Source organism: Euprymna scolopes, chromosome 9 (genome assembly GCF_053919585.1).
Source record: "Euprymna scolopes isolate OS-2025 chromosome 9, ASM5391958v1, whole genome shotgun sequence".
Lineage (NCBI taxonomy): Eukaryota > Metazoa > Mollusca > Cephalopoda > Sepiida > Sepiolidae > Euprymna > Euprymna scolopes.
The window spans coordinates 32,928,198-32,953,944 of record NC_136490.1 but is presented as its reverse complement, the minus strand read 5'-3'; the positions used below and the strand labels follow the sequence as shown (position 1 = coordinate 32,953,944).

General features: G+C 31.4%; 1 protein-coding gene across 3 annotated transcripts in view; it reads right to left on the bottom strand.

Annotated features, from left to right (window-relative positions):
* LOC145284481 (coatomer subunit alpha-like) overlaps positions 1 to 25,747 on the bottom strand; it is a 138,939-nt gene that overhangs the window by 84,195 nt on the left and 28,997 nt on the right. For all 3 annotated transcript variants that reach the window (XM_080133340.1, XM_080133342.1, XM_080133341.1), the window contains exons 2-8: positions 22,214 to 22,494; positions 12,412 to 12,525; positions 12,197 to 12,270; positions 10,782 to 10,862; positions 9,354 to 9,430; positions 8,323 to 8,432; positions 6,653 to 6,868 (exon numbers count right to left, since the gene is read on the bottom strand). In XM_080133340.1, coding sequence (XP_079989466.1) covers positions 6,653 to 6,868; positions 8,323 to 8,432; positions 9,354 to 9,430; positions 10,782 to 10,862; positions 12,197 to 12,270; positions 12,412 to 12,525; positions 22,214 to 22,403 — 862 coding nt within the window. In that variant the 5' untranslated portion in view covers positions 22,404 to 22,494. The remainder of the gene's footprint in view (positions 1 to 6,652; positions 6,869 to 8,322; positions 8,433 to 9,353; positions 9,431 to 10,781; positions 10,863 to 12,196; positions 12,271 to 12,411; positions 12,526 to 22,213; positions 22,495 to 25,747) is intronic.

The following is a 25,747-nucleotide window of genomic DNA, read 5'->3' as shown; positions in this document are numbered from 1 at the left end:
TCTGAAAAATACAGGTGTTGCTGAAATATGGTGGATTATCTTCCTGGTCATAAAAAAGAATCATGGTTGCTAATAAGTTAGGCAATGTTTAAATCCCATATTAACAGAACCTGAAATTATTAACCAGGGGTAAATGATTTTATAAAATGTGCTGAGCCTTTCAGAGTTTAAATTTAAAAAGAGAAAAAATTAAGCAAACAATATTATACATATGTGTGCGCGTGTGTGTGGACAATCTCCAATAAATTTACTGCACTTGTGCCTACTTAACATAAATACTTCCTGACAAGCAGCAAAATCACACCCCTTAAATATAGAAGTACCCAAATGCTGAAAGTCTTTCTACTCTAATAGCTTCTTTCTCTAAACCACTTACCTCTTAGATTCTCTCTGCTCCCTATTTTCATAACTGTACCAACATACAAAAATTTAAATGTAATGTGAACAAACACCTCACTACACAATACCCCACTTAGAATGGCCCAAAATTCAAAGTAGTCTCTTATACTTTGTGTGTTGTTTGGAATGAATTAACATAAAAAGTTAATGTAGATAAACATAAAGAAAAATAATTCAGTTTTATTTCTTCTGTGATAAAGCAATCAAAAAAAAAAAAAAAAAAACTAATTTTAAAAATTATCCCATGTATTAATGTACAAATATGTTCATTCCTTACTGTGTTTTGTCATATGCTTTCATTGAGAGGGCATTTGAGGGAAAATGAACGTGCATATTTTTAGGTAAGTAGTAAGTTGGATGAAAAGGATGAAAAGAGGAAATGGAACGAGGACGAAGGAAGGAAAGAAGGAGAGCAAAAGCAGAAATAAAAAAGGAATGCTGGCCTATAAACATTTTAACTGACAAACACAAACTTATTAACAATTTAAAAACTAACAAATATTTCTCTTTACTGAAACCTTTAAAAAAAATAAAATAAACAAATAAAAATACATCTCACAAATTTTCAATTATAAAAAAAATTTATTTTGTAGTACAGAGATAAAATTAACATTAAATTTTCTGGTTTCATAGGTCTGCAGCAATCTCATAATTTGAAAAAATTTTTAAGTAAATAGCAACTTCTTGCGAGAGTTCAATTTAAGATAACTTAGTAATAGCAGAGAGAATAATTTTATATTGTTAGAGGTGAACTTTTAAAAGACAAATATTAAATGTGTAATATTTGAATTTCCTTCTGTGTGCCAGCAGATGATTGGGAATGTTTTTTCTCTTCTATTCATTTGACATATACATCATAATTCACATTGACAGACCGGTTCCCATTAGATCGCCGAAGTTAAGCAATGTTGAGTCTAGTCAGTACTAAAATGGGTGACCATTTGGGAATTTCAGGTGTTGTATGTGCTATCCACTTATCTCACCATTGTTTTCAGTTGTCTAGCACTTCTCCTTGCTACTGGGCTCAAGCAGTGCCAATTCAGGAGAGGTGTGGTTGAGAATTGCACCCTTGCCACACATGCAGCTACACTCACACTTCCACCGTCTCTTGAGACTGAATGGAGGCATTGTCATCATCACTTTTCATTCATAGGTTAGACATTTTCCGACATTACGCAAGCTCACTATTTCTCAAAAAGCAAAAATGTTTGCTTTTCAAAAAGTTCTGATCCAATTTAACCATTTTTTTGTTTTTACATAAAAAAAAAAAAAAAAAAAAGTACATATATTATATTCATTATAAATAATAATATATCCTTAAGATGTTCCAAGCCATATCAGTAATGGAATCATCAAGAGTTTGAGATCTTGCAATATAAAAACCCTTTACAAAGATAACCAGCTGATACTGATCCCATACCAGCTTGTGGCAAAGATGCTCGCTACAAAACATACATTCCAACAGAATTTTCTTTTCAAAGTGGTGAAAAAAAAAAAAAAAAAAAAAAAAAAAAAAAATCAGATTTGTCCAACCAACTGCAAGTAATCATCATATTTAGTTTAATGTCTCTTTTACATTCTGGCATGCATTGGATTGGTTTCAGAAACTGACTTCCAAATTAACCTATGGTGGTTGTTAAGATAGAGTTGACAGATCAATTTTTTTAAATATGTCATTTTAAGCAAAAACAACATTACATACTTAATTGTCATGTCGAAAATAGTAATGTACCCCAAAATTACAAAAATTCATGGAGTAGAAAATTATTTATAGATAAAAGTAATTTTTATTGAAAATAGATAAAATTGTATTTTTCTTAGACGTTATTATTGGAAATTTATCAATGTTGCTGGGTTGTTAATGCTTGAAGAGTTGTCTCCCTTTAACGCTTATTTCAATGATGTAACCAACTTAAGAGTTGTTTCCCTTTGAGTGACTCAGAGTTATCTCTTTGACTGTTTTTTATAAAAAACGCGTTTATGTAATGTGTATTTCCTCCCTTCGTGTTATAAACATGTAAATAAGCAGATGTGTCTTTCTGTGTCTCTCTGTGTGGGTAAAAGGCTAAAAGATGTTACATTGTTAATCAATTTGTTTGTTTGTCAATACAGCTTCCACTATGAAGTCATTTAAGGAAGAAAAGGTACATTTCCTTTATTTACTTCACAATTAACAAAGGCTATCAATTAACCTAACAGTAATAAAGTAGATAGTGAAGAGTTCACACACAGAGAGGGCATAACTCTGAATGAATATTTTACATTACTTGTTCATTGCATGCAATATTTGTTGTCTATAGAGAGATTTTTTTTTTTTTTACTAAAAACACAGCAACAGTTCTACTCAATTAATTTTCGTAACTTTTGGATATATTACTATTTTCAATATAACAATTACGTAATATTGTTTTTGCTTAAAATGACATATCAAAAAAAAAAAAAATCAATCTGTCAACTATCTTAAAAAGCACTTAACCTATCTCTAACCAGTTTTTTACCGTTTTTTCTCTCAACTCCATCTTTATTACATTGTTTTCCTTGCCGTTCCCCTATAAAATGGACCTGCTACCTCAACTGTTCTATAACTAACTCAAGAACTGTTATCCATTTTTTTAATGTGGTAATACTATCAAAGTCTGCAAACATCTCCCTATACTGCCCAGATTTAATCTTTCACTTCATAAAATACACTAGACTACAAATTAGTTTTTCAGTTTCCATTTACCAGATGTTCTTTTCTTAACCATTTAAATCATAATGCGTAAAGGATTTTAGTATTCTTTTGGTATTGCAGAAATAAAAAATTTAATTGGTATTATTGTTTTATATTTTAAAATATTATACCTATTAATAACCAAAGTATGCTTAGATTCCATACAAATAATTGTGCTGTATATTGCTGCTGTTCTTAAAAAAAATAAAATGATGACACTTATGCATAAAAATAATAGTAAATTTTTATTGTCCAGTTGCAGAATGGAGAGTGCACAGGTGTTCATCACTCAAATGCATTAACTAATAGCTTTCTCTAAATTCTCAATTAAAGCAGATTAATTGAACATTTTTAAACAATCAGGAAAAAACATTTTTATTTTGATGTCAGTGCTGCAATAAAGGAATTCTTCTAAACAAAAACCATAACTTCAGTTTAAAAACAAGTGCCTCCTTGAATGCCCACCTCCAACTCTTCACTCCGAAGAGCCAGTTTGACTGCCTCCCCTTTTGATCTGGAATCTGTTCACCCCTGACTGGATTCTGGCTATTGTTAGTGGTCACCATTTGACCACCCAGAAGCTGACTACTCAAAATATCTAGAGATAATGGTAAGACAGCATCTGGTTTAAGGGGCTTATTTGCAGATAATCTTGGAATTACTTTTTCTCGAATCAGTCACTCTCCCCATTTAATGATGTACTTATTTTATTAAAAAAAAAAAAACAAAAAAAAACATCTCTTGGGCAGCTGGACTCCAACCACAGATTTGGATTATTTGGATTTTTAATTCTGTGCCTCTCTCCCTTTCCCTTTGGCTGAGCATCTATCACCTACAATGTCTATACATGCAGCCCAGTATATGTTTACATCTGCAAAAAAAGGTTTATTACCTTATAGTTACTTTTTTCTTTAATGAAAATAAAATCTTCTAAGCGTTATAAAATAACTACCTTTTCTAAAGTCAGTTGTAATTGTTTTTAAAAACGAGCATCAACAGAGGCTAAAATCAATCACTGGCAAGGATAAGGGCAAGTCCATGATCAACTGATAGGCAGGCAATTATAGAATTGTAGTTTGCATCGAAAATTTAATTGCTTAGTAATTTTTTTTTCTTTTAATTTTTCTTTTCAATAAATTTCAAGTAGGAAAAATGTTAAAACATTTAGAAAATAAATAAAGGTTAATTTATCATAACCAAATCTTATATAAATTCTGATGATGGGGTATATTGCGAAAATATTAATTTTAAACAAATGTTTATTTTACATAATATTGCATTATAATTTGACTTATAAATGCATGTCATACATATTTTATTTTAAAATTTAAAACACTGCTTATATCACCGAAAACACAACTTTGACTTTCATATCACTTGTGCCACGTGTAATTTTTCGGAATTAGAAAATGTCACTGCTGTGAATTATCACACATGCGGATTCTATACTTCCATTTACCACCATGGCAAGAAAAATAAAACAAACAAAAAAAAACAGGGAAAATATATAAAATTCTGATGATGGCGTATAATAATATTTAATTTAAAACAAATAAATATTTGTTTATTTTACATAATATTGACTATAAAGGGTTTTATATGTATATAGTATTTATAGAAATAGAATTTTCTGGGGCTTATATTGTTTTTTTGTTTAAACTCTAAATACGAAATCTGGTAAATTTGCTTCTGATTTTTCTAAACTCCAACATGGCGATGTAAGACATTGCACACATTTTTTTAATCCAACCATTTGGAGAGAGGGGGGGGGTATGAAGGGGGGGGGTACAAGAAGTCTTTTTTTAATTTATGTTTTTGCAGACTTTACATGTTTCCATTTTTTTTTTTTCTTCTCCCAATTTTTTTTCCATTCCATATATTAAACTTCCTTTTTGAAGAATATCCATTTATCTCTGAGGAGTTGTTTTAAGGAGAAATATAAAATAGCATCAAAGAGAATAAGTTTAAAATAAAAAAAAAGACTTTAAATTTCAATATTGAAAACAAGTACCACTAAAAATCCTTTATAATTTATTATGATTGCATAAAATACTATTTAAATATTAAGTCAATCTTTTTTTCTAAGTATCAAATGAAATTATTCAATAGATAACAACAAATCTAAATAAAGAGTTAATTTTCAAAACCATTATGCAAATATCAGGAAGTTTCATCATATGTCCTGCTGGTTTGGGAGAATCAAAGCCTTTCCGTAAATAGTGTTGATGGAGAGGCGCTAGCCGTTTATTAACCTATTAGTACGAAACTAACCTTTTATAGTTTGCACTAAAATCATACAATTCAATTATTGAAGCAATTAAAAAAAAAAAAAAAACTTGGACATTATTTGAGGTGAATCATAAAAATCATAAAATTGTTTTTTTGTTTTTTTTACTAGCAGGGGATGCCCGACCTTGTTGGGTCATAAAATATGCTTAAATATATTTTAATTCATGCAGATTTCTGTATCTAATATTACAGAGCCAATTCTCTATTGAATATTATATAGAACCTAATATATAGTAGCGATTTCAAAAGTAAAAAAAAAAAAAAAACTGATTCTGGTGCTATGAGCTTGAATAAAAACCAAAATATTTAGTGCTCTAACAATATTCCATACCAATGTAGCTCTCGAGAGATAGGTAAAAAAGATTTAATATTAAACGTGAAGAAATGATTGAATTTGAGCAAGCGCAGAAAGAAATAGAAATATCTTGACAAGTTGAACTTGCATTTTTTTTTGTTTTGCATTTCAACTTGCCAATATATCTGTACGTATTATTCATCCATCCAAACAAAGATTTTACTCATTAAAAACCATCCTTGGTGTATGATTACTATTTCCTGTTAATTTCAGTGTTATGTGACCAGTACTTTAAGAGTTTATCAGTTAAATATTGGCACACAGACATACATACACCTATTTATATAGATTTATTTGCTTTTTTGTTTGTTTTTAAAACCAACTTATTGATACATTCAACTATACTATAACTATCCAGACCAAATTGCCTAGAAAGATACACTATTTTAGTCACCTCAATATTTAGGGTAAAGATATTTACCCTAAAATTTTAAAATGCAGGATTTTGGAAATGGATACAGGCACCTTTGCATATTGAGGTGGTAAAAATATTGGCGCTATAGTCTTTATAAAATTAAAACAAAAAACAAAATCTATAAATTTTATTTTTCAATATAATTCAAACCAAACATGATATATTGCCATCGAGATAAGGGGCTACTGTGAATTAGGAACCATATTTATGACCGGCATCCAAAGTGAGCAGTTGTGCAGTCAGATGCTTGTTCACATTAAATTTAATTACTGCATGTTGGTACCGTCAGGGAAACAAGAAGCCGAGAAGGAATTCCAATCAATTTTGGTTTATTCTAACTGTTTGTATATAAAAAAAAAACTATATGCAACATGTTTAAGGTAAAATATAAGTTACAAATATTATTTTAGGGCAAACATAAAAGCTAGTTTTACAATTTCTGTTTCTGAACCCAAATGATAGAGATAAAAACTTTGCTTACCATTCATTCTCCATAATTTGACTTGTCTGTCATCAGCTCCAGAAATGATAAGGGGCATAGTTGGGTGAAATGCAGCCCAATTCACTCCACGGTCATGTCCTTCCAAAACGTGTTTCACAATAGCATCAGTGGTTCCAAACAAGTCAGTCTGGGCAGGGTTTCGCAATCTGTCTTCCAGTCCACCTGGGCCAGGAGCAACATTCTTCTTTCTTAAGCCTACAAAATACAGTAAGCAAATCAAAGATCTTTTTTTTAAGAAAAAAAAAAAAAAACGAACTATATGAAAATTGTTGATCCAAGATAAGCATTCTATATATGGTCATTTACAGAATTGGTATTTATCTAATTTACAACCGGACAACTTTATGTCGGCATCTTCTGCCAGATTACATAAGGAAGATGCCAAAGTGATTATCCAATCAGTTGTCAGAAGTTAAAAAAAAAAAAAAATAAAAAAAAAGGGGTGAGAGGGGGGTGCATATTAACTTCTAGCTATTTCCTGCTTTGAATGTCGTTAATATGCCGACTCCACCAAATTATTTTCCTTTAATCAATCTGAAAACCAAGTATCCTTTACTTCATCTATTCATTTTCATGTTTTTTTTTTTAATTTATTGCATGTGAAAAATTCATAGTATCTTACATTTAATATTCATTATTTCGGTGAAAACGTATCTGTAAATAAACATATCTAAAACAAAAATATGTAAAGAAACATTTATTTGAGAAAAAAGATCAGTTTATGAATATTATTTATTGTATTTAAAAACAATCTTTTACTTTTGCTCTACATTTTTGGAATTGTACAAAAAAAAAAAAAAAAAAATCAAGTTATTGTTTTTTATCAAAAAAGTGTGCGAGAATGAAATTTAACAAACAAGAAAGCGGAGAACATAATTAGGCGTTGTTACCAAATTGACTAACACTATTGACGTACAAAACAGAAAATGTCTTTAAGTTAATATGCATGAAAACAAAAACAAAAAATGCATAGATATATATAAACTATATGAAAAGAATGATCCAAGATGAGGATTCCTTATATGATCATTAGCAGAATCGGTACTTATCCTGTTTATAGAACAATCTCTGGCAATGTTGGCATCTTTCATCGGGTTACATAAGCAGCTGGAAGATGCCAAAGCAATTATCCAATTTTCTGTCAAGATAACAGATTTCAACGAAAACATGAAATTCATTAAATCAAAAAAAATTTTTTTAAAGATCAAAATAACTTTCAACACATTATGCCAATGTGAAATCCCGCCCAGTATATTAAGAATGGCTTGCTATTTAGAAAGCCATTCTTAATATTGAAGAAGAGAGGGAAGGACATTTTGAATTAATCATCTGATAGTCTTCACTTTGGCATCTTCCGCTGCTTGTGTAACCTGCGAAGTTGCTGGATATTGGGTCATAAACCAAACAAGTACTGCAAAATCAAATCACTGATCATAAATATAACTGTCAAAGATTTTTTCTATAAGACTGCCTGAAGGATAAAACTAAGTAACAAATAAATAACATGTATTTCCTGCGTCAATTTACGTAAATTTCTATTTATTTACTCTTAAAAAGAATGGGTAATAATACATGAAAAAAAAAATTTTTTTACACCTTTCATGATCAAATGTTGATTTTATTTTAAATGAGTAAAAACTGTTTCTTACCAGAAATGTCCCAAACTCTGACAGTTTGATCCAGAGATGCAGATACAACAAGATCTTCACTCATATGAAATTGAGCACACATCACATAATGGCTATGACCTGTCAACACACTAAAATGACAAAGAGCACAATGATTAAAATACAATAATTATTATTTTTAAAGAGATAAATGAAATAATCTAAGAAAATTGTCTTCATTACAAAAAAGTTTGATAAAACATAATTCACTATTTAAAAATTGTGATTTCATTTTCTTAAATTCTACATAAAAAACAGTAGCAATTGCAAGTGATATTGGAGAGATGCTCATAAGGCAAAGTTTATTATGATTATAATTAGTACAAAGCAAACCTTTAATTCTATTATTGAAAGAAAGCTTAAATATCATCATTTGAGGTGTTTCCAAAAATTAAATATTTGTTTTATTTATTTTAATTACAGTGATCGATTTTCTAAGATATTTTGTTAGTTTATTTTAAGACTTTCTAAGATATTTTGTTAGTTTATTTTAAGACTTTCTAAGATATTTTGTTAGTTTATTTTAAGACTTTCTAAGATATTTTGTTAGTTTATTTTAAGACTTTCTAAGATATTTTGTTAGTTTATTTTAAGACTTTCTAAGATATTTTGTTAGTTTATTTTAAGACTTTCTAAGATATTTTGTTAGTTTATTTTAAGACTTTCTAAGATATTTTGTTAGTTTATTTTAAGACTTTCTAAGATATTTTGTTAGTTCATTTTAAGACTTTCTAAGATATTTTGTTAGTTTATTTTAAGACTTTCTAAGATATTTTCTTAGTTTATTTTAAGATTTTCTAAGAAACTGTAGCAGAGATAATAAGTGTGTCTATATAAATTGGAACAGGTGTAGAGACAACAATATAAGTAATAAACTTAGGATAATCAAAATACAAAGCGTTTAAAACTTTAAATTTTGCAAGAAAAAAAGAAATTTACCAAAAGTGGCAACAGAATTTAGGAAACTTTTAAATGAAAAATTGGTCAGACTAAGAATAGAAAGACAAACTCACCAAATGCAGTTCCTTGACTGCCAGTTCCAAATTCTTATTGTCTGATCATCAGAAGCACTTACAATCCATGGATATTCCTTAGAAAAAAAAAAAAATTAGATAAAAATTTTAAAATATAAAATTAAAAAGGTAAAACATAGAAAAAGAAATTAGAAATTAAAAAAAATTAAATAAATACATTTTTTAAAATAACTTCAGTATTAGTAATAATAAAAAATTAAAAAAAATTTTTTTTTTTTTTGAATCCTTGAAACTACTTCCTTAACCACAGTAACAAAAAAAAACTTCCTAACACTATCAATGGTAAAAGGCTTCAGATGATGCATCTCATCTGACAGCTTCCCAAAAAGCTATCTAATCACACTTATGGGGCTTGGGCTGACCCATTGCATATTGTTTTCAGGTATTTGCTAAAAGTATCATTAACAGTTAAATCTAATGACACAAGTGGCCTATGAGTACTTTTTATGGATTCTGTTGGCTGCCAGATGAGGAAAAAAGGGTAGTTGGATGTCTATGAGGGCAAAGTTAGACACAATGCCCATTTTTAAGTGGAAGTATATTCAGTTCCCTCAAAAGGGGGCACTCTGAATTGGACAAAAATTAAAATTGCCTCAATCAGAAAAGACTTCTCTAACTGACGACAGAGCAAATACTACACTTTGATTCCAGCCAAAAATGTCCACATGTAGTCATTCGAATTTGTAAATCGGCTCGTTAGCATTCTGCAATCTGATTTTCATTTGAACTTATAAGTTTATTAATTTTTTAGATGAAGATTAACAATTTGTATTATGTGGCTTATTTCGCAATGACCCATAGTCTAGCGGATAACTTATTGGTAAAGTTCAGTTCTCAATTAGACTCTTCTGGTGGTTTAAGATTTAATCCTCAGTGCAGGCAACACTTAAAATACAATACAATTGCAAATTACATGGTTGACAGAATAAGAGCATGCTACCCTCATGGATTAAATAATGGGTTTTGTTCAAAATTCTGAGCAGATTCCAGAGTTCAACAGGATACACCTAAAGGATACACCTAAAGATGGTGAGATGAAACGTTGTGATAATGGCACTCAATAAGAACAGTAATCTGAAGAATCTAAATAATGTGTTACCAGTTTCATCTTGTTTAATGGCGAGCACCTGTGCTAGCTAGTCTGACAATACCATCAGTTCTGAATGCTCACTTATCTGTGCCTAAGACTAAACAAAACTTCCATGAACAAAGTTTCTTTCCTAAGCGATCTATTTGTAGTCTTTTTTTTAAATAGTTTTTTTTTTTTTTTTTTTTTACTTCAATGCAAATACATCTTAAGCAGTATTTTTTCTCTTTGTGTTCATAGTTAATTAAGAACAAAAATAACAATGATGAATTGCCATATAAATAAAAGGGAAATCAGACGATGGATTTAATAAAACTTACATGATGGAAATTGGTGGTTCGGATATAATCCAAATGTCCCAATAGTGTGAACAGGCATCTACGCTGTTTGTAATTCCAGACCTAAAATGTGATGGAAAAACAAGGGAAATAAATGATATGGTAAATATCAAACAAGAATAAATTTTGCATCTTCATCATTTTTTTTGTGATCTGAGAAACGAAAATCAAAAAATTCCAGCTTAAAATTACATTAAGAGAAAAAAGATGTTTTTTTTTTAATTTCTTAATACAGGGTAAAACTATATTTTTTTTTTGATATTGAATAAAATTAGTTTGTTTTTAAATAATGAATTTAGATTTTCTTTAAACAAAAAACTTGTAAGGCTAATTTTTTTAAATCTAAAAAAAAGAGAAAAACCTCGAGCTTCTAAACAGTTCATTTTTTAATAAATGTTTTTTGTTGTTTTAAAAATCATTGCTTAAGTGCATGATAAGCACTATTTACTCTTTAGCCTTAGTAGGCAATCACTTAGAGATGATTTTGTAATAAAAGCATTGGGCCTCATCAATGCACCGAGTTGAGAACCAATGCTTGATTTTTCTTTGTTTCATTTAAACAATAATGAAAGTCATCAAAAACAACAATTAACTCCCTGACTTGCTCTCAAACTTTTACTTTTTACAACAAGCATATCTAGATGAACTGCAACTTCAATTCAATCTCTATGATACTAAAAAAAAAATCAACCTTGTAACTCTGTACACATTGATTTCTAGCTATGATGCAACTTCCTGTACATGTAGCTCTAACATCTAACTTATCAAGGAAAAATTCCGCTTTGAAATTATTCTAGACTTAGGTGGAATTTTCCGTTTTTAACACTATTTTTACATACTCAGGTCTAATATCGTTAAACTATTTCTGGAAATTTTCTTTAAAAACTTTTCACTAAAACTAATGGAACTTTGACAACAATAACCAACAAAAATAATCACTTCCTAAGCTAAGTTCAAGTCATTGAAATTTAATTTAAATGTGGCAATGTACCGTAGTACACATGATTACACATACATAAACTTGTACACCCAGGACCCAAAATGTTGTAGCAGAGTATGTCGCAAGGAACATAGGGCAGGTAATAACTAGACTTTTTTTTTCAGAAACACTTATTTCTGGGTATATCCCCAAATAAAATGTGATCATGATCCTTGTATACGACCTCTCGAACATCATAGCCTTTAACGTGCTCTCTCTCATTTTTACAGTCTTTCTCTTTTTCCTTACTGTAATGTCATTTCGCACACGGCTTAGTATTTGCATATAGCTGCCATACAGGCGTCCAAGCTCTGTTACAGCAATAATAAGGGGGTGGGGGTAGTTTTGGTCATGTCTTTTTTTGTGCAATACTGTATCCAAACCTTTTCACCCACACAAAAAAAAAAAGATAACTAACCTTGATTTTATAGTCGTCACCACCTGACACAAACAAAGGTTGCTGAAAATGGAAGCATATTCCACGAACTGGGCCTGTAATGAGATACAAACATAAGATGCAATGTAGACATGCCAAGTGAAATTTCATTTTAAAAAAATAAATAAAATTAAAAAATAAATAAAAGCGAATCAAACAAATGTTAAATTATCAAGATCAAATAAAGTTCTCCATACCATCATGTTCATCAAATTTATCAATCAGGGTACACATCCGGTAATCCCATAGTTGAATAACGCCAGTGTGAAGACTGGCCAATACCCAGGGGCGCTTAGGGTGAAAAGATAAACCTGTAATGAAAAAAATAAATAAATAAAAACAAAAATGCTATATGTTGTTTTATAAATATTAAAAATTAAATTTTAAATTGCAATTATAAAAAAGAAAAAAAAACATCAATATTAAACCATCAACTTGATTACTTTTATTCTTAAACAATAAATTTGTATGTTTCTGGCCTACAGTTCATTGGAAAAGAATAAAAACATTCTTTTTCACCACTCACCAATAAAAACCATCGTGAAGAGACACCTGAAGAAGGTCGACAGTAACATCAGTCGTAAATGTCATGAGAATAACAATCAAGACAAGAGCAGTAGTCCAAATCTATTATAATAAGGTTGTATTCCTTTATTTGTTCACAATATGTACAAAAGGTACACTGTCTTACAAATTAATATTCATACTGAAAACAGACTTGTATACACTTTTATTGCAGCATGATTACTATATATACTATTTATTCAAAACAAATCTATATTGAATAAGTAAACTCATTTGCATATTACATTGAAGAAAATCTATTTTAGTAATTAGCTCAATGTTATTACATTGTTATTATAGACATACGCTTTTCAAACTGATATGCGAATAGATATGTCCATACACACACACAAACATTCATCAATAACACACCGGTTATTTGCCCTAGTCATGGTTTGCGATTTGTCCGACAGGTGGTGTCGCTACTTCCTGTTTAACATTCTCTATCTCACTCTTTCGTCTTAATCGTCAATGTAGACATACATTCCGTTCGCCTTAACAGGCGTAACCTTCGTTTTAAAGTAAGACAACATATGTATACATTAATGAACATATGCGAACACTTGATACACAACGAACATTACAAGTCAAAAAGCATGCTTACGCATGTACACATGCACACACTCTTTTGTTGTTTTTACCTTGTTTGTTTAATAAAATATATTCTTTGTATATACTGTAACTTTGCTTTAACATCTTCCATTTTGATGTTTTTCCTTTAAATGTACTTCCATTAATGTTGTTGTTCCTTTTTATCTGGAGTCGTAGGAACACATATCTGGTATATACAAGATTGGTGACGAATATCTCTCTCCTCAACATGCTTACCAGCCTTTCACAAACCGACTAACAATCTACACTACAGTGGTGACCTTTCGATGTAGGGGTCAGACAAACTATGATCTCCGATTTTCGACTTTACCCTCCAAATAAAATATCTAAAACGGACATTCTGACTGTTTCCTTGTTTTCTGGCCGAGTGCATCCTGAGGAAAAAATATGCACATGTTCGTCTTAATTTTCAAGCCCACTGAAAGCTACAAAAAGCGATTCTCACGTTATTTCAACTTCCAGTTTTCAACATCAAGATGGAAGAGAACATGTGACAAGCCAACAGACATATACTGGTGAAGACACCCTCACGACTTCAAACACGCAGAGTAAAATTGCACATGCTTTTCACTCTCCATGTGTGCACACAAAAAGAAATAAACTGCCATGTGCGCTGACATGCGACTCGTGTTTTCTCATACACAACACATCTCTACAACACCTAGTTTTTTTTTAATTTCTTATCGACGTTAAAAAAAAGTCAAGCTCAGCAATACCTTACGGCATATCAACCCTTTTCAGCAACAAACACAACAAGCAAACTATTCGCCAACACTGTAAACTCCTGGAATTCACAATTATCTCAACGACAGAAGTTTCCTCGGCCAACATAAGTTATACCACAAAATGCACACTCCAAAACTCATTCCTGAGCATTCAATGATCCCACCAATGTACTGGTTACCCCAATCATTTGAACTTCAGCACTTTCAATGGAACGGATTCATTTTTCCCACACTCACTTGTGACCATGCGCGCCTAATCCATACAATGCGTTTCCTCGAAATGGATTTATTATCCACAGACACACTTCCAACCATACTTGACCAACTTTAACTGTGCAGACCATCTTCACATGCTACCTAGACTTGGCAAAACAATGCCGTCTACGAGCGCAAATCTCACGTACTTACAATTCACAACGGTCATCTATGACCTTTCCACACTGTTAAACGGGCTTCAAACTCTTTGTTTGATATTCTTTTCTGTTGCAACCTCTTTTTTTCTTAGCCTCCTACCATCTGGTGGAGAGTATTATAGACATATGCTTTTCAGACTGATATGCGAATGGGTATGTAGCGCACACAAACATTCATCAATAACGCACTGGTTATTTGCCCTTGTTATGGTTTCCGATTTGTCCAACAGGTGTCGTCTACTTCCTGTTTCGCATTCTCTATCAACTTCCAATCTATCTCCACTCTCTTTCATTCAAATCATTGATGTAGACAGATGTACATTTAGTTCATCTAGACAGACCTAACCTTTGTTTTAAGGTAAGACAACACATGTATACATTAACGAACTTATGTAAACACTGGATACACAACGAACATACAAACATTACAAGTTATACACCTACACATGCGCACACTCTTGTTTTTACCTACTTGTTTAATAAACATATTCTTTGTATATACTGTAACTTGGCTTTAACATCTTCCATTTTGATGCCTCTCCTTTAAATGTACTTCCATTAAGGTTGTCGTTCCTTTTTATCTGGAGTCATACGAACACATATCTGATGTATACAAGATCGGTGACGAATATCTCTCTCCTCAACATGTTTACTGACCTTCCACAAACTGACTAACAGCCTACACTACATGTTTGCTGTAATAGAATAATTTTATTCATATTATTTGGATTCATCAGACTACTGTTCTCATCTTCAGTGTGATTTTTCACGTTTCGGTCTATGTAACCTCCGACCTTCTTCAAGTGTATCTTGTCGAACTTGGGAATTTTTCTGTCAAACTTGGAAATCTGGATGGAATTTCGAATGGAACCTTTTATTTACTTCATGGGGTTAGCATGCTCTTGTTCCATTAGTCATGACAGGATAGAGGTCCTAAGTAATTTGCAATTGTATTTTTCGGTCGCCCCCCCCCCATAGAGGATTGAATCTTCAACCTTCAGAATAAGTTTTATTGTTCTATTTAGAAATATTATTTAAAGTTGATTTGTTTATGTTTAATTTTATTTCAATTATAAATAGCTGACAATAGTTGCTTTTAAAAACAGAAGTAAGCTTATTTATTTAAGCTATGAGAGTTATTTCCTCTTTAAGCTATTAGAGTTACTTTGCATTTGATTTTCATAGACCAAGATAGACGCGTTTTATGCTCCCCTAAATCCAACACGTGGTCATTTTTCATAAGTTAGGATATTTGGTGTACCTTCAATTGTATGTGACTAGACCCTCCTCTCGGCAATATGTTTGGACCGGGCAGCGTCAGATATATATATAGCTCGTAATACAAATAAATCTGTATTTCTAAATTTTTGATATGAGGATTTATAAGTTGTATTATTCGGACTATTGTTCTCAGCTTGAGAAAACTTTCCGGATGAGGAAACCTCAGACTTTCTTTAGGTGTGCACAATAAATCAGTATACACAAATACTTTTTCATTTGTACCTATGTTATCTTTCACTTTCATTTTAAAAGAGATATGCCAAAGATAACATGTAAAAATTGAAAAAAAAAAAAACTTACTTATTTTGTGTCACTAAGTGCAAAAATAACTCCCACTTTAAATCAAATAAAACGTCCTAAATAGAATTCTGTCATCATTGTCTATTTAGAAGTGACATTCGTTTCACTTATTTAGTTAACAATTACTTTTATGTTGAAAGATTACTTTTAAAAGATTTAAATAAATTATATTTTATTTGTTTAAAAAAAGTTGACAAATTCAGAAGTCCAAACTCCTCTTAACATACACAGACAACATGAACTGGAACAAATATATTAAAGACATTGCCAAGGCTGCTGCAAAGATGACCTCCTACTATGCTAGAAAACTAATCACACCTCACAGTATCTTGTAGCTTTACAAAGTCACCATTCACCCATGCATGAAATATTGTGCCACACCTGGGCTGATTCATCTAACACTAGTTTCCCCCTCTTGGACAGGGTCCAAAAAAAAAAAATCTCCAGTCTAATAGGTCCTGCATGACTAACCAAGTTTCAACCTGTTCCAATGCAATGTTGCATCTCTTTGCCTGTTTTACATTTACTAATGGAATGTGCTTTCATATACACCCCGCCTCAATGTATACTGGGATACACAATGAACATTACAATACTCCCGAATAAACCCGATAAGCAAGTTGTAAGTCGTTTAGTTCCAGAGTTGTAAGCCATATTTAGTTTCAGAAAGTTTCCAATAGTTAATTGTTCTACACAAGTTCACAGTAGACAACAGTTTCTGATGGTTAATTGTTCTACACAAGTCCTGGAGGTGACTGGTACTCAGTAGACAGTTCTCGAGTTGGAAACCAGAGCAAAAGATTCTTCCCGTGTTGACACGAAGAAAACATATGCAAAATTGTATAGAAAAGGTTGAATTTACTAGATTGTCATATTAGAAACTGAGCACTCACTACAAATACTTAAATTTTGATTTTGTTTTTGTTTTATTTTTGATAATAGTATCCAATCAATGATGATCCGTTGAAAAAAAATTGAAAAATGATGAAAAGAAAAACATAAAAAGGGGTGTCATGTTTCGTAGTGTCATAATGGGCAGTGTTTTTTTTTTTTCTTATCTATTACCTTTCAAAATTCGAAAGTGATTTTGAAGGCTTTAAACTGGCGAATAAAAAGTAATTTCTGGCTTGAATTAAAATTAAAAAGGTGCTTATTCAAACTGGCACTTAAGGCGGCAATTAATAGTAAAGAAAATACAGAAAAGTCTGTATGATGTAAGTACCAGTCACGGAAAGAAGATGAAATATTCTCAAAATCAGCAAATTTGATAAAGTAGTTTTTATTTTTGTGTTTTGTTTATTCAGGAAAATAAAATTTTACTCCGTGTCGATGAGAAGCGAGAGGGGGGGGGGGAGTAGCGGACATAGAAGAATCAAGGGCAGACAATCGGCTGTCATTTCAATTTTCGGGAGGGGGGAGGGGGATAATGTCTGAAAAACACTCGAAATGCAAGATTTAAAACTTGACAATAATTTATTAACATAACGTGTATTATTTATTAATTATGAAAATATTTTTCAGAAACATTTTTAAAAGGATCATTTTTTTTTTAGTTAAACACAAAATTTGAAGAATATTAGGTAATTGTGGCCTGATAGACCAATACAGAACATACCTTAAAAAACTTGCTTTCTAGAAGTTTTCGGGTGTGTGCTGAAAACGAATATCGCATTTAAAATTGGGGCTGGCAACTAATTTTCACGATACTGAAAAGATATTTTTCCGCATGTTTCATGTAGTAATATAATGCGGCGACCATATCTGTAAAATTTTCATCCTAATATTTTCCTTTAAAATGATGACTTAAAGGTTTTCAGGTATGCTGAAAATGAATACGCACTTAAATTTTGTGCACATTTTTGCCACGCGCGTACAGCAATGGCCACCACTTATAACAAAGAATTAGATTGTTTAATATCTGGAAAACTACTTGTTAGCGCAAAATTTAAATGCAATATTTTGTTATAAGTGGTGGCCATTGTTGTATGCACAAGCGCACACATTTTTATAAAAAAAACTGAACTCTTCATTATCTTGAAAATTCATTACGTCGTTTCTGTTTTGAACAAATATGGCCGCCGCGTTATATTACTACATGAAGCATATGAAAAAATATCTTTTTATATCATGAAAACTAGTTACCGGCCCCAATTTTAAATGCGATATTCGTTTTCAGTACACCCGAAAATTCTGGGAAAAAGGTTTTTTTAAGGTATCTTTTGTGTTGGTCTACCAAGCCACAATGGCCAATATTTAAATGACTTTGGCCTTCTTCATATAAAAAAAAGAAAAGAAAAACGGCAAATTTGTTTTTCGAAAAAAAACAAAACAAAACTACTCGATCATTCTTTGAGATTTTTTTTTTAATATACCATCTTCATTCAGTGACACACGATAAGTCTTCTTTTTTTCATTTTTGTTTATCGCCATAAGTGTCAAGCTGAATAAACACCAACGTTAAGGCAAACGGGAATGTTTGAATGTGCCCTTTCGTTCATCCTCTCCACCAAAATTCAGCTAATTTTCTATTTTTATTAAATGTATACACAAGGATTAAATCAACCCAACCCCAGCTGAGAAAAATGTGGACACGTCGTCACCTGAATGAGGTTATCGAAGAAAACAATCAACAAAAAATCGATACATTATTTGGTTCATTGTTTAGTGGGATTTGAGAAATATTAACTAAACGTTGATATATATAAAAGGTGAATTCTAATAAGAATTTATCTTTTTTACGATCTAACCCAGTGAACACCCCCAAACGCCCTACGTTAAGAACGGTTTTTGAGGTGGGTGAGGGGGGTTCGAAAGCCGTTCTTAACATGGAGAGACTGGGGGTGTTGATACTACGCTGGGTTCGGTCATAAAAAATATCCAAGAAATTAAGGGTTTGTTTTACAATCTACAGAAAAAGTTGTCAATAAACAAATGTATAATAAATGTTATCCAAGGCAAGATATAAGTTACTCTTCTACGAATCTGGAAACGTTTTTAGTGATTTTACTCACTTTAAAACGTTTAGTCGGTTCGAAAAATAGTGTCACGCATTAGGTGAGAACAAGAAAAATAACCGCGAATTGACACCTAATTATTTAAAGTCTTGATAATTGACTTAAAAATAAAAATTTAAAAAATATATATAAAATACTGTTAGAAACCCACCCACTTTGAAGCATTTAAAAACGATCAATTTTCGACAGTTTAAAATGTTTCATAATAATGTTAGCCAAAGAGAAATCATTTGCGATGGTCGGAAACTGTTTATTTCGTAGTTTTCGAAAGTGATTTTGAAACCTTGAACTGGCAAATAAAACGTAATTTCTCTTAAAACATTCATGCTTACAGGGCATTATAGTTTAGAGCAAAATTAAAAATTAAAAAAAAAAAAAAAAAAAAAAATTTTCTTCCACGTCACTATCGTAAAAAAACGGTGGTCAATTTACACGGGGAAAAGCTATTTATTTAAAACTAGCTGTATTTATCCGGTGTTGGAACCATATTTTCGAATTTTTAAAGAGAAAATATATAATTATGTTTACAAATGTTTTTAATAGGATTGTTTTTCTTCTATTCGATTTAGTCTTCTTTTACTTTATTAAAAAAAAAAAAAAAAACATTCGCCGGTTCTTCTCCGTTATAATAGCGAAATTCGAAATATTGAATTTAAAGTAAAACCAATGGTATATATTTAATTGCCATGTCGCAGTAATGAACACATCGAAAAATTACGGAAAAAGATAAGGTAGAAAATTAATTATCAATGAAAATAGTTTTCGAAAACAATTAGCGAAATTTGAGAAACCGGAGAGTTCGAATCGTAACAAAAGGGAGATAATTGTTTTTTGAAAACTGAAAAATTTTTTACCAATTCAGCAAAACAATTTTTGCTAACTGTCTTTCAAAAACTGTTTTCATTAATCATGAATTTGCCTCATCGTTTTTCTTAATTTTTGGATATCTTCCTTATTGCGACATGGCAATTAAGTAAAAAAAAAAAGGGGGGGCACCTGTTTAGATACTATCTTAACAGGTGCCTTTTTTAAGATAGAATCGACAAATCGTTTTTTTTTTTTTTAATATGCCATTTTAAGCAAAAACAATAGTACTTACTTCATTGTCATGTCGAAAACAATAATATATCCAAAAATTATGAAAATTCATCGAGTAGAACAAATGCTATTGCGTTTTTGGAAAAAAAAAGTCTATCGGCGATAGACTATCACAAAATGTATATAATGGCACCCTTGAAATAAAAATAAATGTTTTTGCTATATTTTAATTTTAAACGTTTTTTTTTTCCAAAGATTTACGTGTTGTTGTTTGTTTATTTTCAAACATTTACGTTTTTTTTTTTGACGTTTTTTTCTTTTTTTTTTTTTTTTTGCAAGCATAAACTAAATATTTTTGAAATATTTTTCTTTTTGAAAAGTTTGCTTATGCACTTATTGTGCCGCGGTGCCGCGGCTTGGAAAAATAAAACTTAAATATGTTTGCAAAAAAAAAAAAAAAAAAAAAAACGTTTAAAATTAAAATATAACAAAAACATTTATTTTTATTTCAAGGGTGCCATTATATACATTTTGTGCTTCCGTAACTGGGTGGACAGACAGTAACGGCGAACGCCACCTATAGTCAAGCGGAGGAAACAGGCTCTCTCTTTCTTCACGATTACCTTTTTTTCTTCGTTTTCTTATTTAAAAAATACAATTTAACAAAATTATGAGGAGAAGAAAAAAAAAAAAAGCTTCATTTTGCAGCCGACAGCTCCGTACAAAAAAGTCTTTGTAAACACGAGGTGAAGAAACTTGAAAATAATTATTTAAAAAATGTGTATTTGTAAAAATAACATTGAATTTCTATAGTATCTTTCGTTGATTAAATTGTTAGATGAAAATACAGAATCATTTTTAAGCCTCTCCCATATTATGAATAGCTATTATTAATATTTAGAAAGCCATTCTTAACGGGGGGGGGGCGTCAGTGGGTTGGGTCATCAAAACATAAATTTGAAAATGCCCTTAAACCGAAGATCATGGAACATTCAAAGTGTTTTCACTTTTTTTCACCAAGTAATCGGCAATTCGGAATCTTAACTCATTGTTCTAAGGTAGGTAACTATTTTAAAATAGTGGAAAAATCATTTCTAACAACCACTCGAATGTTTTGTTTAAGAAAAATTACAACATCGTCGCATTTTACTTTTTTTTTAAATGTTAAACCTTTGTTATATTAAATGAAGTAGTTAAAAAATCTTTTTTCATAATTCATAGTAAAATGGTTTAGAACAACGAGTTAAGATTCCGAATAGCTAAGTAATCTAATAAGCAATTTATTTATGTATTATTATTATGATTTCACAACGTTTCGGCAGATGTAACTTCCGACCTTCTTCAGGTGCATCTTTTCCACCGTTGAAACCTGTTTCGAACCAAACAATTTATTCAATCTACGAGAGTGGATTGTTCTTATTCTGTCAGCTCTAATCAAGTATTACTATAGAATTGCTATTATTTACCGTTTTCATCGTTCCTGCCGAAATTTCAGCCAAATTCTTAAATTCGAAAATAATTGACCTCAAGAAGGCCAGAGATTAGATCGGCCGAAATATTATGAATAGAATAACCAAGACGAAAATCGTAATATGAATGACCCAAACTCTGATGTTAAAAATTTCGAAACATAATTTATCAGTATAGAATTTGATTTTAAGCAAAAAAATCGGACCCGTTATCTTTTAAAACAAAACAAACAAAAAAAAATCGTAAATGTTCTTCTCAAATTTTGACAATAATATTACATGAATGGGTGGGAACTATTTGTTTATTTTTTTTTTTCTTCTTTATAATCGATCACCTTAAAACATTATTTCTACTCAACAAGAATTTATAATAATCAGTCTTTTTTTAATTAACACTATTTTATTAGAATTAATCAATAATAAACAAAGTTAAATAAATGCTGGAAATGACTTTAAAATCCAAAACGAAACGTAGAAATAATAATAATGGTGATGAGAAGAGGAAACATTGAACACGGATAAAAAAAAAAAACACTTAAAATGACGATCATTAATTTGTATCATCGATAAAATGTAATGTTACCTTTGACCCTTGCGGATTTAGTCTCGAATTTAGTCAACATGGTTCGATTTGAAGTAGGGGGGTCAGTATCTTGTGTCTCTCGGCCGGAATGTCGTCCGCCCGACAAACTGTAGAAGACGTCAACGTGGATGTAACACGGCAGCACTTCCTGCTGGTGCATGTGTTGCAACGGGAAATCCGATTGGTTCATTTCGGCCAATCAGCTACGATTATACAAACGGCTTACGCTGGTCTTGTCAAACAATTCTAGTGTCAATTACTTTCATGACGCAGTGCTTCTCCTGTAAGAATAAAATAAAATAAAATTATAATAAATTAATCATTTATTTTCTCTATAGCCAACTATGATTAATGATTTCTACAATTTATTTTGTAAATTTATATATGAATATAAAGACAACTATTATAAGTGACCCATTTAGAGAGAAAAAAAAGGCAAGGCAAGAAAGACAACTCCATAATATCATGAAGTTGTCTCCCTTGCTTTGTAAGATTTACAGATGTTATAAAAATATTTAATACTTCCTCATACCTGCTGTGGCCCTCTTGAGCTCATATCAATGTGGGGTATAGCTTTGTTCAGTCCCAATAGGTCATCCTCCCATGTATAATCTCCTCACTTAAGATAGTTTATTATCGAGAATGCATTCCAAGCTGTTTTTATAAGAATATGTGCAATGCTTCCTTTGGGGGGGGGGGGGGGTAGGAGGGGGTTGTTGACTTGACCTAATGTCAAATCCAATCTGTGGTAAAAAGGATATATAAACTCTCTTTTAATACTAAACAGAAAAAATGATGAGGCGATGGGCATCAAATATAGAGTTCCTGCCCATTTCCAATTTTGTAAAAGGGAATAAATGGTGCTCTCAAAAAGAGGATGTGGTCATAGTTTACAAATTTACCACACACATCCAAGGATGGTGACAGGGTTTCCGACCCTGCCCTGCTCTATTACATGTCAAACCTTGAAAGAATAATTGAATGGAAAGCTGTTGTATGGTTTGGCTTATGCTATCCTAACCCAGAAATGCTATATCCCAGGGTTCTACTATATATATATATATATATATATATAATATAAAGCTGAATGTCTGCGCGCGCGTGTGTGTGTGTGTGTGTGTGTTTGGTCACGAATAGGCTCCTATATGGTTGACTATTTTAAAAAACTGATTACATATAATGATAGAAGATGTATCAAGACACAGGAATGGGTATGTTTGATCTGGCAGAACGGTGGTTCATTAAAATTGTGGGGTCTGCGTTCACGCCTGGTACACAAAATATGAAAACAAAAATTTAAAAAGTAAAAAAAAAACGTTTACAAGTGTTTTTGATATAGATGTACATAAGAGTACTTTGATAAGTATGTTTTAACTTAAATAGGGATGGTATAATAAAATTGTGAGGTCTGCGTTCGCGCCTGGCCTCCATGGAATGGAAATAGGCACAAACATTAATAAAGACTTTTCATATCTATCTGCGTAAGTATATTTTGATAATTATGTTTCAGTTTGAAGAAATATGGTATGATAAAATTATGGGGTGTTCGTTCGCACCTGACCTCCATAGAATGGAAATATGTCACAAAGTTTAACAAGGTTTTTTTAATATAGATCCACAGAATATTGTGATAAGTATTTCAGTGTGAACAGGTATGGTATAATAAATTATGGGTTTATCTATTTTATTTTTACTTTCATCATATTTTGCTTTGGTTTTGATACCCCCAAATTCGAAGTTATCTCTTTACAACCCTTCTTTTTCATGACGTATCATACTTTCATAAATCAGAGTCCATTTTCTGTAGGCTGTTTTTGAACCCAGTTAACGACAGGTACTTTTGCTAGTATATATATATATATATATATATATATATATATATATATAGAGAGAGAGAGAGAGAGAGAGAGATAGATATAGATGTTATTAGTTTGTGTTTTTGCGATACTTGTTTTTGAAATGAATTATACAAAAGTACATTTTTTCCTAAATGCAAGTTGGGAATAATTTGGGAATAATTTTCCCTTTAATCAATTCGGTACCCCCAAATGGGGAGCGGCATATATATTATTTTCAAAATATAATTATCCACTGACACATGTTTTGTCGTCTACAACTCACCAGTGGCTGAACCGAGCGAGATTCGAAATCAGGACCCCATTTCTCGATTTCGAATCTCGCTCAGTTCAGCCACTCTGATGAATGACAACAAAACACGTGTCAGTGGCTAATTATATTTTAAAAATTATATATATATATATATATATATGTTACAAAATTTTTTAAATAAATGTTGAAATTTTCAACGATATTTCTTGTGGTTGAGATTGGCCTTGAGGTTAATTCTTTGCTAATGGAGTCAGAGATGGCTTTGTAGCCAGGTATCTCCTAACCGGTAGCAGTCGTGCCACCCTGCACTGATGATTCCTGAAAGGATGAAACACTAGTGTCTGTAGGCATTAAAATTATAATATGTAATAATTATACATATATATATATATATATATATATATATATATATACATATCTGTGGAAATATTCTTTATTCACTTATATTTTCTTTATATATATATATATATATATATATATATATATATATATTTGTTTTTTTTTGTTTTTTTTCCACAGTGATCACCACTTATCAAGGTCCGGAAGCCATTCAGGGATAAGGGTTATTGCAAGTACATTACATTAGTGTGGAGATTTGATGAAGTGTTTAATTGAGGGGGCGGTTCATTAGGAATTTGTTAACATTGGACTTGAAGACATCCAAGTTGTAGTCCGGGGGGAAGCAGGCAGACGGAACAGAGTTCCACAGGCGTGCAGTTCTAAGAAAGAAGCTTTGTTCATGGAATCCGCGTTTTGATTTAGGCACAGATATAGAGTGGGGGAAATTTTTCACAGTGGATTCAGCTAGACGAGTGTTTTTCGTGAAAGATTGGCGAGGGGGGACCAGGGATTGGAGTTCAGACGAACACCTGCCATGGAAATAACGATAAAACAAGGATAGGCTTGCAACGTCTCTTCTGTGGGAGAGAGATTGCAGGGTAGAGAAAAGGGCATCCCCCACTAAGCCACGAAGTCTATTTTGTACTCTGTCAAGGCAGGATAGGTTGTTTTTAGCAGTTCCTGCCCAGATATGGCAACAGTATTCCATCCTTGGACGTACTTGGCTTTGATATAGATAGAGAATTGCATCAGTAGTGAGATATCTTCTGGAGCAGTAGAAGGATCCCACCATCTTTTCAGCGACCTTGGCAACAGACGTGTTCCATTTCAGATCAGGAGTAAAGGTCAAACCCAGAAGCTTGTATATGTGTGTATATATATATTTTGAAACGGCTGTAGTTTTTTTTTTTTTTTTTAAATAAAATGTTTGTACACAAAAACTCACGTTCTGAGGGCAGACAATGATGACGATCTTCACACATTACTTTACAACTAAATATACATAGAAATCTGACGAAAAATCCGAATGCAACAGATCAGCGTTTGAAAAGGCATTTTATTTAAAAAAAAAAACAAAAAAAACTC